Below are 14,367 nucleotides of genomic sequence, written 5' to 3' on the forward strand. Positions count from 1 at the left end.
AACCCCAGCTCTTTTTTGTTTCCACTCTCTCCTTAACCCTTTACTCTTTTACTTCCTTTTCATTTCTTTTTATCTGTGTCTTGGGTTGGCCAGTGGCACATATATGTATTGCTTAGGACACCGGGTATCACTCAGAGCAAAAGAGGTGGTTGGTTCCTGCTCTGAATCTTCCTTTTCTTTGCTGTGAGCAAAGCTTAGCAAAGCATTATGATATGAGAGATGCTGCTTCTGGTCCAGCTCTGCCTTGACCCGGAAGTCGGACTGTGAGCAAGTTAATTATGCTGTGCGCTCTTATCCCCTTAATCTATAAGATCATCTCCAGAGTTCCTTATAGCAATTCTTAATAGACAGTGTCTTCTTTCCTTGTTACTGAATTGTATTCTCTTTAGTTTTAACCAGAGGCCCACTTTGGTTTGTTTTGTTTTCATATGTCAGCCTTTTGGCCATAACCAGTCCCAGCAAGACATTCTGCAAGAGAATACTATTCTTAAAGCTACTGAAGTGCAGTTCCCACCAAAGCCAGTAGTAACACCTGAAGCAAAGGTAAGTTTTGACCCATTGGTCAGCAGAAATGACTGCTTTGGTTTCTGTATTATTGCGGGGGCGGGGGAGGGTGGTAAATAATGGATGAATTGTTCAATGTGAAATTCAGGAGCTATTAAAAACATTAGGATGACATGAATTAGTATTCCTGAGAATAGTAGGAGACTATTGCATTCACTCTGACCACCCCATCCCCAATTCTGGTAAAGGGAATGCTGATGAGTGGGTTTTTTAATCCAGAGGCTCCGTAGAGTCAGGGAAGGAAAGAGAGCAGCCTCTTCAGTAGAGAGAGACCATAGGCATGTGGGCAAAGTGAAGGGTACCCAGCTTTGTCCAAAGTCAGGGGTTGTGATCAGTTTGGGGAGCTAAAGGCCCACATAGAAAAAATTATATAAGAGTACCAAGACATCAAAGGGTTAAATGGCAGGTGAGTAGTAAGCAGTAAGTTCTGTAGCAATTGGTGAGAGCATTACTAAAAACTCAGTGCGGCAAAGGAAACATGGAATGGGAGCTGGAGAAAATGAACCTATAAATAATCACTTCAGCCTTTCTTCACGTATGGGTAGTAGCTACCCATAGTTTGTCCTTGCTGTGTTATTTATCTCTTTTTCTATATTAACTAGTTTTACTTAGATAGGTGGTGGTCAGCTCCATTGGATGCCATGATCATTCAGCGTTGCTAAAGTTCTTTGTAAGTCTAATCCCTTTTATCTGTGTTTGGCCTCTACTGTTCCTTCATAGTGCACCTCTGTAAAGTAAAGTAGATTAGGAAAGAACAAGAACCTCTTTTCCAAGTGGTTTAGCTGACTTGTTACAGAGTAAGAATGAATAATTCCTGACTGATTAACTTCCTGTCCCCAACAACAGTTCAAGTACTACATAACCAAGAAATAAATCTGCAACAGAGAAGTCCTATAATACATTTTAAGGCAAATGCAGATTTCCTGACTATCCTAGGGGAGGGCTGGAGAGAGGCTCAGCTTTGAGGCCTGGTAGACCTAATTTTTGTGTCAGCTCTGTACTCAGTAGCTGTGTAACTTTAGGGAAGTTTACTTAAACCTTTTAAGCTGTTTCCCCATGGCCATAAAACAAAGACAAAAACACCTTCCCTAAAAAAAGTGGTTGCGGCTGGGCTTGATGGATGCACCTTTAGTCCCAGCTACTCTGGAGGCTGAGGTGGGAGGATCGCTTCAGGCCAGGAGTTCCCTATAGGCTGCAGTGAGCTACATTGTGCCTGTCAATAACCACTACACTCCAGCCTGGGCAACATAGTGAGACATCGTGTCTTTAAAAAAAAAAAGAAAGAAAGAAAGAAAGAAAGGTGGTTGTGAGTTTCGTGTGGCCTGGATAGCACCTAACAGTAGCTTCTGCAGCTGCTCTTATTCCCCACACCATAGCTGCCACCCAGAATTGACACTGAGGGACTTGAATACCGCACAGATGTTTAATTCTCCTCATTTGTCAGGTCTTTCAAGACCATTTCTTTATACCACTTTTGTCAAACATTGGTGTTTATTCAATAAGTAGGTGAACAAATGTTCCCAAAACTTTAGAGATGGTTAGACAGACTTGCTTTGAAATATCTCCACATCTTTCCTCTAATCATCTCCCATCTCCTTGTATTTCTCCGGTTCCTCCCCTCTTCCCTCTGTCTCCTCCCACAACCAATGTTTATTGAGTGCCTATTAAGCACTAGACACTGTTCTAGGGAATGGAGATGGAACTCAATATGTAGCACTAAACTACACGGACCAGTTCCTTGTCCTCAAGGAGCTTATATTCTACTAGGTGAGACAAATAGTAAAACAAAAACTGGATACATTTCAGATGGTGATAAATGTTATGAAGAAAATAAATCAGAGTAAGGGGGATGGGGAGGTGGGAAGCCCTTGTTTGATGGCATGGTTAGGGAAGGCCTCAGTGATGAGTGACACGTTGAGCAGTGTCTTGAATGATGTGAAGGTGGGAGCCATGTGTAGGTTTGGGGGAAAAGCATTCAGAGCAGAGGAAGCAGGTGCAGCTCAGGTGTGAGAATGAGGTTGGCAGGTCCACAGAACAGACGGAGCAGAGGGGAGGGTGTAGAGAGGCGGCAGGGTAAGTGTGAGGAGAGCAGTTGTGGGTTTTAATCAGGGCAACTGTGCCATCTGATTGCTGTTTTAAGAGCCTACACTGGCAGCTATGTAGAGAGAAAATTCAAGGTAAAAGAAGTTTATTTGACCAGTATCCAACCCAAGATAACCTGTTTAACTCCAGTTCCATGTATCTCCTTAAGAAAATTTCATTTTTAAAGGCCAGGGATCATTATGTTCCTTTCTGTGAATTTGTTTTTATCTTCCAAATGCTTGAACCAAGCCAGTACCTGTAAGCATCTTTGTTTTTTAAAAACCAGGATTGATATTATACTTTTATGTTTTGTTAATTAAACAGGGGGAAACAACAAAATCAATAGCTTGTTTCATGTTTTAGATTTCATTTTAAATAAACTTTGCTATTAGAGGAGTTTAGGTTCACAGCAAAACTGAGCAGAAAGTACAGAGAGTCTCCATATACCTCCTGCCCCATGTACACCCCCCATCAGAGTGGCACACGTGTCACAGTCGGTGACACTACACTGACACGTCATCACCCTAATGTAAAGTATGGACATTATGTGATGATGTTTCATATTTTAAAAAATTGATTCATTTATTTAAAATAATTATAACTTTGATTAAATAGAACTATCTGGTTAAAAAAAATAAGAGGAAGGAAACCAGGAAAAGACAGATAAACTATAGAAGGGTCTTTATGATAAGAGTTGCAGAGACTAAGACTACGTACATAGCCTTTCATACCTAGTGCAAAGGAAACCTCCATGTTGGTAGCAGATTTGAATTTCATATCCAACCCCACGCATACGTTTTTTATGCCTATTGTATTCATAGGGATGCAAGTCCTGTTCAGGTTTCCCTTTACTACTTAGGTATGTACTGGGTCATTTGCTTAATGACCTTTCAGGATAGAATGAGAGATACAGCGAAATCATTTCATGACCTGTGATATGTCATAGTGTTAGTCATTGTTGGTCTCCTTACACTGCCTGTAATGGTAGTTTATTGTTAGAATTTCCACTTCTCAGAAAGTTCACTTGAAGCCATGGTTTATAGATGCAGGATCATGAAATCAGACTGTTCCCATCCAAACCAGCCAAGGCAAAGAGAGATTTTTTTTTGTTGTTGGCCTTAATGCTTCGGGGGCAGGAGTATTTAGAGGCCATTCCCCTATTCTCCCCAACTTCAGGAATGGCCCAGCTTCCTCTGTCTGGGAAGGAGTTGGTGGCAGCAGTGAGGTGCTGCTGCTGGAGCGTCTCCTCCTTTGTCGTCTTTGGGTCTGCCTGGTGGCCTCTGGGAGAGGCCTTAAGCTCCTTCTCTTTTGGAGATGTTTGCTCTGGGCCCTGGCAGCTGATACTGAGCCTCAGGGTTCCCTCTGGGGGCAGAAGATTATCTGCTTCAGTCTTCTTCAAGAAACTCTCGTTTGCAGGCATTTATTCGGCGATGCTTGGCCTACCGAAAGGAGGACCGCATCGATGTCCAGCAATTGGCCTGTGACCCCTACTTGCTGCCTCACATCCGAAAGTCGGTCTCCACAAGTAGCCCTGCTGGAGCTGCTATTGCATCAACCTCTGGGGCATCCAATAACAGTTCTTCAAATTGAGACCGACTCTAAGGCCACAAACTGTTCAACACACACAAAGTGGACAAATGGCATTCAGCAGCGGGTTTGGAACATAGCGAATCCAAATGGATCTCATGAAACCTGTACCAGGTGCTTTTATTTTCTTGCTTTTTTCCCATCCATAGAGCATGACAGCATCGATTCTCATTGAGGAGAAACCTTGGGCAGCTCTGGCCAGGCCTCATAGGAAAAGGCCCCGCCCGAGGTTCTGGCGTCAACGGCCACCGTGTGTGGCTGCTCTGAGTGAGGAAAAAATTAAAAAAGAAAAACTGGTTCCATGTACTGTGAACTTGAAAACATGCAGACTCAGGGGGGTCCCTGATGCAATGCTTCAGATGAAGAATGTGGACTTGAAAATACAGACTGGGCTAGTCCAGTGTCTATATTTAAACTTGTTCTTTTCTTTTAATAAAGTTTAGGTAACATCTCCTGAAAAGCTTGTAGCACAAAGGCTCAGCTGGGGATGGTGTTTGACTTCGGAGGAAAAAAGTTGCTATTGCCCGTTAAAGGCACTAGAGTTAGTGTTTTATCCCTAAATAATTTCAATTTTTAAAAACATGCAGCTTCCCTCCCCCCTTTTTTATTTTTGAAAGAATACATTTGGTCATAAAGTGAAACCCGTATTAGCAAGTACGTGGCAATGTTCATTCCAATCAGATGCAGCTTTCTCCTCCGTCTGGTCTCCTGCTTGCAATTGCTTCCCTCATCTCAGTAGGGAAAAAATTGAGTGGGAGTACTGAGATGTGTGGGTTTCTGCCATTGGACAAAGAATGAGGTTAGAAGACTGCAGCTTGGAGTCTCTCTAGGTTTTCAACTATTTCTTCACAATTTGAACACTTGACGGTTGTCCCTTTTAATTTATTTGAAGTGCTATTTTTTTAAATAAAGGTTCATCTGTCCATGCAGTCCTCTTGGATTCTCTGAATGTAGTAACTATCGCAACTATCCCAAAGGTAGGCAGAAAACGGGCTGGGGAGCCAGACGCTCCAGGGAGCTGTCGTTGCTACCCCAGTCTTTGTGTGCTTGCTGAACGGTGTACCTTTCCTGTTAACCGCATTATTAAAACCTGATCAGCACGTAAGCTTTCCTCTGTTAGATCTTTTGGCAGGAAACAATCTTCCCCCAACCCTCTAAATTTTGTGGGTGTGTGGTGGGTTTTGTGTGTGTGTGCATGTACACACACACTTGGTCTAACTCAGTTTAATAGATTCATCAAGTGGAATTAAAAAATAATCTCAAGTGAAATAGGTGTTCAAATATGAACATTCTTTTGGAACTAATTTCTTTTTTAAATTTGGTTGTTTCTGAGATGTATGATCAACTGAAGATGGAGCTGAAATGGGAGACGTATGGCCCCACCGTGCCCTTGAAACAGCAAAGCACTCGGCAGTAGAGAGGGAAGGAGGCCAGAGCCTGAACATGTGGTAGCCAGCTTGGAATGTTACTGACATATGTGGCAAGAGGACTCAGCCAGAAATATTTAAAGATGTAGCATTCAGGCATGCGAGCTGGGCAGGGGAGGGAGTCAGGAAGCGTAGAAAGCTCTCAAATAACTCATGACTCTAGTGTTTCTTTTACATGTGAAATATTGTCACTGGTGACACATTTTCTGGGGACCTTCGTTTATTTTGTGGACCTGCCTCACTCTCCTCAGTATCAGGCAATCTCAAGGGAAGATGGAGTGTTTCAAACTGGAAAGAAGTTCGTGGGTAGGTATTGTCCTGTGAAACTCTGAACAGAAGGAAGTCAGCCCCAGAGGCCTTGGTGCCCACAGCTTTCTCAACCTATTTTGTTGCAATATATGTTTACGTACACACACAAATATGTACATATAGATACATATGTGTGTGTATAGTACCTTTTTTAAAAAAAAGAAACCACTGCCTTCAGCTGGTAAGCAGAGGGTACCCATAAGGTCTCCTAGGTTGATCAGGGTGCTGAAAGGATGGTGTCTGCGTAACAAAGAGATGGCTGAAGCTGAGACCATGTTCAAACTTTCTCAAAATAATTAAGTTATATTCCTTTTTTTCCCCCCTCTGCAATGGTTTTGCGTTGCTGACTTTCAAACTTTAATTTTTAAACTTTTTTTTAAGATTGAAAAAATGCTACGCCTTTAAAGCTTTCCTTCTAACTTCCTGTCTCCTTTTTTCACATGGGCTTACAAGTGAAGCTACAGGACTTTATTTGTGGATCTGCCTTTTCTACACTTATCCTAAAGAAGGGGTGCCCTCTTCCCTTGCTTTTTTTGGGTCTGGGTCCTGGTTGGAGTTGACTGGGCTTAGTTGAGTCTGGGCAAGACCCCTTTCCACTGCCGCTGCACGACAAGCCCCCGAGAACATGCAGAGCGTTGGCCTTTTCTAGTCTTTTTTTTTAAATCCCAAGATCACCTCCTGCCAGATCTTTTCTAGTCTTTTAAGAAGCCAGTGAAATCACTAAATGGGGTTCTTCCGTGACATATTTTGTTAATATGGGTTTCACTTTTTCCAAGAATAGTCCCTTATTGCCACAGTGTTGATTTACTTTAGACAATGACAATATGTATTAATTTGTAATTAAACCCAGCCAGACTGTTTTGGCCTGTCCCAATGGGGATGGGGGCGGTGAGGGAGGGAGAAAGGATATTAAAATAAGTTTTAAGAAGTGAATTTCCCAGCCTCTTGATTTGACTCTAGATCTCCAGCTTCAAACAGGGCTCTTACCATCCAGGGTGTTGGTGGGGGCATCCTGGCAACCGGCTGAGTCCCTGTGGACGTGGCAGGCATGGTGGGAACGTATTGATTCACGCAACACCTTCCGCACCTCGGACGTGCCAAGAACTGCACTTTTCGGTGGCAGTACAGCAGTGAATAGGATAGGGAAGGCCTAGGAGGGAAGGAACTGGCCTCTTCCCTGTGAGATTGGCGGCTTGAAATGGAGACTCGCCCAGAAGAGCTGGATGCACCCACTTCTGTGGTGGACCAGGACACGTCAGCTGTCTAAAAAATGGGGTCTGTCTACCTCCTTTCCTCTAGTCTGGGAAGGACAGGTTTTCTTCCAGCTGAGAAGATTAGCAGTCAAGGAGCTCTTGTGTTTCTTAATTTAGAAAATAACTCTCTTTAAACATAGTTATCTCTTACAATTCTAGAGCTAGAAGCAAGCATTGGGTCCAGCTCCTTGCTTCTAAGAAGGCAAAGTTTACAAGTAACTTGACCCACCTTGGTGTTTTGTTTTGTTTTTTCCTTTCTGGAGGCTCTTTTCTTCCCTCCCTTACTTCATCATTCTAATTGCTCAAGCTATGTGTTTTCCTTTCTAAGGTAGAATCACAGAGAAGTTAAGAGCCTAGGCTTTAGGGTCTGGGTTCAAATCCCACCTCTGCAAGCTTCAGGGATATCTCCTTGCCTTGTGGGAGTAAGGAGTAGAGATAAGATATGTAAAGTGCCCCGGCACATAAGAGGGGAATAAAAACATGTGGTTTAAGAAAGATCACAGATCAATCACTTGGCCTTTTGGCTAAAATCTAGTGTAGAAAGATCATAGATCCAGTAAGTAGAAGAGCTGGTCCTGGAACCCCCAGGTTCACTGGTTTGCAGTTCAGAGGTTTCAACTCCCCAGATGCAGACCTTTTGAGAGACTGCCCCTCTCAGTATCAACCTCTTGAGATTCCATATCTACCTGTGTCTCACGAGGTCAGCAGGGAGGACAGCAGGTCTCTTACGCTGGCTCCAAGACTGCTTCTGGCGGAGTCTGGGAGAAGCATCCGCGTCACCTGGGAGCTGCTTAGAAATGCACACATACCCCTCCCTGTACCCACTGAGCCAGAGCTGAGGGGTGGGGCCTAACGATCTGTTTTTGCCCTCCAGGTGATGCTGGTGCAGGCTCACGTTTGAGAACACAGCTGTAGCCTATCTGACTCCCAGGTGGGATGAGCACTGAAGGTTACCGGTCCACCTTCCTGCCAGCCAGCCACGTGATAAGGGTGGGGTCATCGGAGAGGGTGGCTGTCAGCTGGAAGACAGAGAGGACTCTTATTTTCTATGCTGGAAATAAAAATCCCTCTTAAGCTCTGGGCTCTCCTAGGACTGATGTCATATATATGCTGCCTTTATGGGGAGCACCAGGAAGGCCCCTACGAGGCATCCCTTCCATAAGTCCCTAACAGTACACTCAGGAAACAGTCACTCTCTGGGGCAAAGCTTCTCCCCTTTGGCCTTCTCTTAAAATGTATAACAACTATTTATCACATTTTCCTTTTATCTGAGGGGCCCCCGGGCTGTAGGAGAGCGCTATTCTGAGACCTGGGTCTGCTTCCCTTAGGATGAGGAGGAGAGCCGGAGGCTGGACTGCAGCCCTTTGGAAGGGGTTGGGGAGGGCAGGGAAGGGTTAAAGAGGGAGTGGTTAGGGACTCTGTGGCTGCTGTGAGCTCTGCGGGTGGGTTGGGGGAACCTGCCAGAGGCTGGGAAAACAGGCCGGCCTGGGAGCAGGTCTGGGACCTGGTGGGGGCAGGGCACACAAGAGTGCTATTGTGCTGGGGAGCTCAGCAGGGGCCGAGATGAAGGGTGTGTGTGTGTGTGTGTGTGTGTGTGTGTGTGTCCGTCCCTGGGCAAGAGACCCTGTGGTGAGAGGGGTCAGAGAGCAGCCCTGACTGACTCCTGAGTGTGGAGGGAAGTGCCAGGCGAGAGGGCTGTGCTGTCGTTAGCCTTGGGAACAGCCTGCAACTGCAGTGGCCTCCTGTGCTGTCTAAGCCTTCTCACCCTGGAGGCCACTTGGAGAGGGAGCAGAGGGCACCGTCAGCAAAGGGAGGAGCTCCAGCGCTTGTGCTTGGCAAAGGAGTTTCTCAGCTAGATTGCTTCACAGCCCAGGCATGTGCAAGGTAGGGGCAGCTCGCTGATTTCACTTGAGGAGACAGGCCCAGAGAGGTTTGGTGACTAGCAGTGGGTGGAGTAAGAGTGACTGGGGAGGGGACTGACTACAGGCTTGAAAATTTTGTGAGGTGGGTTTTCTGAGTGCCATCTTTGGGCAGAGGCTGCTGTAGGTGAAGGTGGCACATGGCCCCCACTCCCTAGCCTCCCTTCCCTGTGGCCTCCCCTGTGGCCTTTTGAAATCTACTTGGACATCCAGCTGGTCTGGGCAGCAGCCCTGCCTCCCCAGGAAGTGAACTTGGGTGGGCAAATGGGGGCGTGGTTTCACAGCATCAGTGCTGCAGGTCCCTTAAGCCATCCAGCCTGTCACATGTACAGATTAGGAAGCCATAATTCTGCCCTGCCACATAGAAACTATGTTCCTGCTCCCAAGTGTCCCAATGGATAAGGGAGAATCGGACCCGTGGCCTTGACTTCCTGGAGGTTGCTGTAAGGCTTGCGGGGTTGGGGGATAAAACGGTGAGGCTCGTGTCACAGTGACCCCTGTAGAGATGTCCATAGGACACAGAAGGCCTCCCTAGGGTGGGCCTTGGCGCATCACAGAGTCAAGACCCCCATGCCTTCAGAGAAGGGCATGCCACTGGGAAGTGTGACAAGACAGGTCTTTCCCTTAAATTGATTTCAGGTGCCATTGCTCCTCCCCAGCTACAGACTTTTGGAACCCTCCCCACAGCCTCAACACCAGCACTGCTCCTTGGGCGTCCCCCTGGCCGAGTCAACTAGACAAAACTTGCCCAGGTATGGCTTCGTGGAACAAGGTAACAGTGGAGCCCTGAGTGGGGTCTCTGTTCAGGTCACGACTCTCCTACTTGCTGTGTGACCTCGGGCCAGCGCTCACACTCTGAGCTACAGCTGCTGCATCTGGAAGCTTCATGCGTTCACTCTGAACACATTGAGAGCCTTCTGTTAACATGCTGGTGGGCTCTGTGGGAGATAAAAAGGCACATTGACTTGGCTCCTGCTTTGAGGAAGCTTTTAGTTGAGAAGCTAAATGTCAGCTGGGAGGTGGTCAGTTCTGTAAGAGCAAGATGAGTCCCTGGGGATTGAGAGATGGCATTGCATTGGGCTTTGAAGGATGGGCAGGATTAATTAGGATGATAAGGAAAGAGTGCTTGCAGCTAAAAGTCCTTCATACCCTCACAGAAAAACAGTGTTTGTCACTCCAGGCCCCCGCCATGCTCTCACACGTCCAGTCCTCTGCAAATGCTGTTCAATTGCCTTGGCCATCTGACCATCTTGGAAAACTCAGCTCAAGAGTCACCTCCATCCTGTCTTCCTTTGGGTTCTCAGAGCACCTTGTACGTCTCTCCCTTATTTTACCCGCCTTACCGTGTTGTTGCAGTGTGAGCTGGCCCCAGGCAGCCCAGGGCCTGGTGGAAGGAATGACAAGTAGTCTGGCCTGCTAGAGTGGTGTCTGTGAAGGGGAAGTAGGTTCAGGCAGACACCTTCCAAGGCGAGGGACCTTGGAAGTGAGGCGGAGGAGGAGCACAGGGGCAGCGTATCAGGTGCGGTGCCTCAGTCGGGGTGAGCAGACCAGAGCTGGGCAGGGATGGCCGGGGAGCCTGGGTGGCTCATGCCAGGTGCTCAACAGCGATATTTTTCAGATTTGTTTGATACACTTAACATCTCCACCCCATACATATTCCACAGCATAGGACTTAACTCATGTGCAATGCATTATGATATTTACCACTTTATTTCATTTTTTAAATGCTGGAGAACACTGCAGGGCCTCCCAGGTGTCCCAGTCTACTACTTGGCTGTGCCACTGGGGGCTGTGGAAGGTCGGGCTAGTGTCTTGGGGCTGAGGGTGGGGGTGGTGGGCCAGCTAGACCCAGCCACCCGGCTCCTGTTTTCATCCAGGCTCTGTTCCACCAGAGGCCTAGGGAAGGATGGATCAGGGGAGGTTCTGTGTCTGCAAAGCCTGGCCTTCCTCTGGGCCAGGATCAGTGAGAGCCACAGAAGGCTGTTGGCAGGGACTGGGCCCAGCCTTGCTTTGGAGGTTTAAGTACTGAGACTAGAGGAACCCCTGCCTGTCCTGCCTGAGCTGCAGAGATGTAGGCAGGGATTGGGAACAGCCCAGGTGACATCGTGAAGAGGGAGGGAGATGCAGAAGCTGCCAGCCCAGCCAGAGCCATGTCCCAGAGAAGGCCTGGACTCCTGGGTCAGCCCCATCCTCAGTGCAGGGACAGGCTCAGAGGCACTGCAGCTCTCGGTCGCGGGAAGGCCCTTGTACAGCAGACAGGGTGATGTGACATTCCTTTCCTCACTCCCCGCTCCCATGCACTGGCTGGGTAGGGCAGTTGAAAGTTCTAGGGACTACATCCCACTCAGCCACAGCTGGTTCTTCAGCTCAGCGCTGCGGTTCCCTCTTTTCCTTACTGTGGTGCCTCAGGCCAACCTCTGTCCCTCTCTGAACGCCCATTTGCCAGCTTGCTCCTGACCCGATTGAGCCTCCCAGGGGGAGACAGGAGCCGGTGGGTATCTGAGAGGCAGTAGTGCTGTGGCCCCCTACAGCCCACAGGGCCCGCTGATGGCCCGCGTTGCTGTGGGGGCTCCTCCAAGTGGGACTTGGTGTCCAGACTCTAGACTCGGAGAGGAAGCCTATGCTTCCTGCATCTTGGAGGGGGAGGTAATTATCTCAGCCTTGCAGAGAGAAAAGGCTTGGAGTTTGTAGTCTCTTGAGAGGAGGAACAGTGTTCTGATACAGGCCTCGGGCTGAAAGTGAGTGGATACAAACTCAGAGGCTTTCCTAGGACGGGAGAGCCCTTCTAGATGTTCTCTACAGAAGGGAAAAGCGAAAGAACCTAGGGAAAGTGGGCAGGACTTTCCTCAGGTTGTATTTGTGGCATGATGGGCTGCACCAGTCAAGAGAACGGATCCACCATAAAATTCCCCAGTGATGTGGGTGCGGGAGAAATAGTTCCTTTAAGTTTAACTTTCTCAAGGTTATGTAACCTGGATGGCAAGCCTTGAAATTTGGGTTTGTCTGAATCGTAAACCTGCCTTCTTCCTTCCCTCTTTATCCCAGTCCCTTCTGTGGTCCTTAGTGCCGCGCAGATGAGGGTGCAGCCACGGGGACTTGCGGGTAGATGCCTGAGTGGAGCCAGGGAGGAGACCAGCCCCGTGCTTGGCCAGACCTCCCTCCTGGCTTGGAAAGGGCACAGGGTGGGACAAGCCCTACATGCCTCTTTGGGGTCACACCCCCTTCCTTAGTTGCCTCAGGTAATGGCTGGCCAAGTCTTTCCCTTTTTTTTTTTTTTTTTTTTGAGACAGAGTCTCACTCTGTTGCCCAGGCTAGAGTGAGTGCCGTGGCGTCAGTCTAGCTCACAGCAACCTCAAACTCCTGGGCTTAAGCGATCCTACTGCCTCAGCCTCCCGAGTAGCTGGGACTACAGGCATGCACCACCATGCCCGGCTAATTTTTTGTATATATATATTTTAGTTGTCCATATAATTTCTTTCTATTTTCAGTAGAGACGGGGTCTCACTCTTGCTCAGGCTGGTCTCGAACTCCTGACCTTGAGCGATCCACCCGCCTCGGCCTCCCAGAGTGCTAGGATTACAGGCGTGAGCCACCACGCCCGGCCAAGTCTTTCCCTTTTTTAGCCTCCTACTCTACCTGGCCACCAGGTTGCAGTCTCTTTCCTTCAGCTTCTGTTGTAGGCCTGGCCTGCTAGGGATGCTCTGCTGCGCTGGGCGCCCTCTGTCTGGAGAGGCTGCTCAGGGACAGAACCAGGGAAGAGGAGACGAATGTGAGAGGAACCCTAAGTACAGTGAGTAATGACACCAAAACCTGGACTGCAAAGGGCACCTGAGACTCAAAGAAGGGAAGTGACTTGCTTGAGGACAGGTAGCTAGTGAATGGGAAAGCCAGAACTCCCACCAACCTCCATTCCCTAGGCCTGGACTCATCCCACTGCCCCTGCTGGGCTGTTTATGGACATGCATTTATTAGCCAGCTGAAGCGAACATCAAGTCACTTCTAATTGGATTAGTTTACACTTCAGGCTGCCGTTTGTGTACACTGTTAAAGAGATGTTCAGACAATGAGGGGATGTTATATTGTCTTCTCAGGCAAAGTAAAACAACCAGTGGTGCAATCCTGACAAAACTGACCTGGGAAGGCCAGGCACAGTGGCTCACACCTGTAATCCCAGCACTTTGGGAGGCCAGAGTAGGAGGATTGCTTGAAGCCAGGAGTTTGAGACCAGCCTGAGCAACGTAGTGAAACTCCATCTCTACAACAAATTTAAAAGTTAGTTGGCTGTGGTGGCGTGCACCTGTAGTCCCAGCTACTTGGGAGGCTGGGCTGGGAGGATCACTTGAGCCCAGGAATTGGAGATTACAGTAAGCTATGATCGCGCCGCTGCACTCCAGTCTGGACAACAGAGTGAGACCCTGTCTCTAAAAAACAAACAAACTGACCCGTGAAGAAAGATCTCATGGACAGTGCAGGGGTGAGGGGAGGCAGACAGGGCGAAGGGCAGGGAATAAGGGAGACAGCCTGGTGTCCAAATGGCAAAGGAAGATAGCAGGGAGGGACCACATTCCCTGAACATCTGTGTTGATCCAGGGCCTGTGCCATCCCTTCACACCTAACATTTAAATCTCAAGACAAGGTAGGAATCGTCCCACTTTACAAGAATCGTGAGCTCAGGGAGAGCTGAGGTAACTAACTTGCTGCAGCTCTCAAAGCCAGGAAATGGGGAAGCCAGGATTCTAACTCAGGTCTCTGGCTCCAAAGTCTGCGCTCCTTCTGTTAAACTGGTTCTGATGAAATCAGCAGTCCCCCAGTGCCTGTTGCTGGCTGACTGTCGGTCAGTGTCAGAAGGAGAGCCATTTCTCAGTGTGGATTCACTACAGCAGACACCATCTTGGCATCTGACCCCTGGACCGAGTTGGAGACCTTGCTGAGTCTCCAACACCTAGGCTGATGCCTGGCACGTAGTAGGCCCTCAGGAATTAGCTGTTCAGCTGAGCTTCCTCGGGGACAGTGAGGACGCTACAGGCACAGGACGCTGGCCCTTTGGAAGCAGATGGGGGTCTGGGTGCTGGTGAGGGGTTCCCAGAAGGCCCCAGCCCTCTCACAACACCCAGCGCTGCTGCAGACTGTAACCACGTCCCGTCCATCCTGAGCCTGCACAGGATCTTTAAGCAGTGGGGGACTGGGCGGGATTCTCCATAGGGAGAATTGCCCAGATGTGGCCCT

At 48.3% G+C, this 14,367-nt stretch overlaps 1 protein-coding gene across 2 annotated transcripts in view; it reads left to right on the forward strand.

Annotated features, from left to right (window-relative positions):
- The window catches only part of TLK2 (tousled like kinase 2), a 103,101-nt gene extending 97,971 nt beyond the window's left edge, over positions 1-5,130 (forward strand). For both annotated transcript variants that reach the window (XM_069481590.1, XM_069481591.1), the window contains 2 exons: positions 436-543; positions 4,063-5,130. In XM_069481590.1, coding sequence (XP_069337691.1) covers positions 436-543; positions 4,063-4,236 — 282 coding nt within the window. In that variant the 3' untranslated portion in view covers positions 4,237-5,130. The remainder of the gene's footprint in view (positions 1-435; positions 544-4,062) is intronic.
- Positions 5,131-14,367: the final 9,237 nt, after the last annotated feature.

This window comes from Eulemur rufifrons, chromosome 9 (assembly GCF_041146395.1).
Source record: "Eulemur rufifrons isolate Redbay chromosome 9, OSU_ERuf_1, whole genome shotgun sequence".
NCBI lineage: Eukaryota > Metazoa > Chordata > Mammalia > Primates > Lemuridae > Eulemur > Eulemur rufifrons.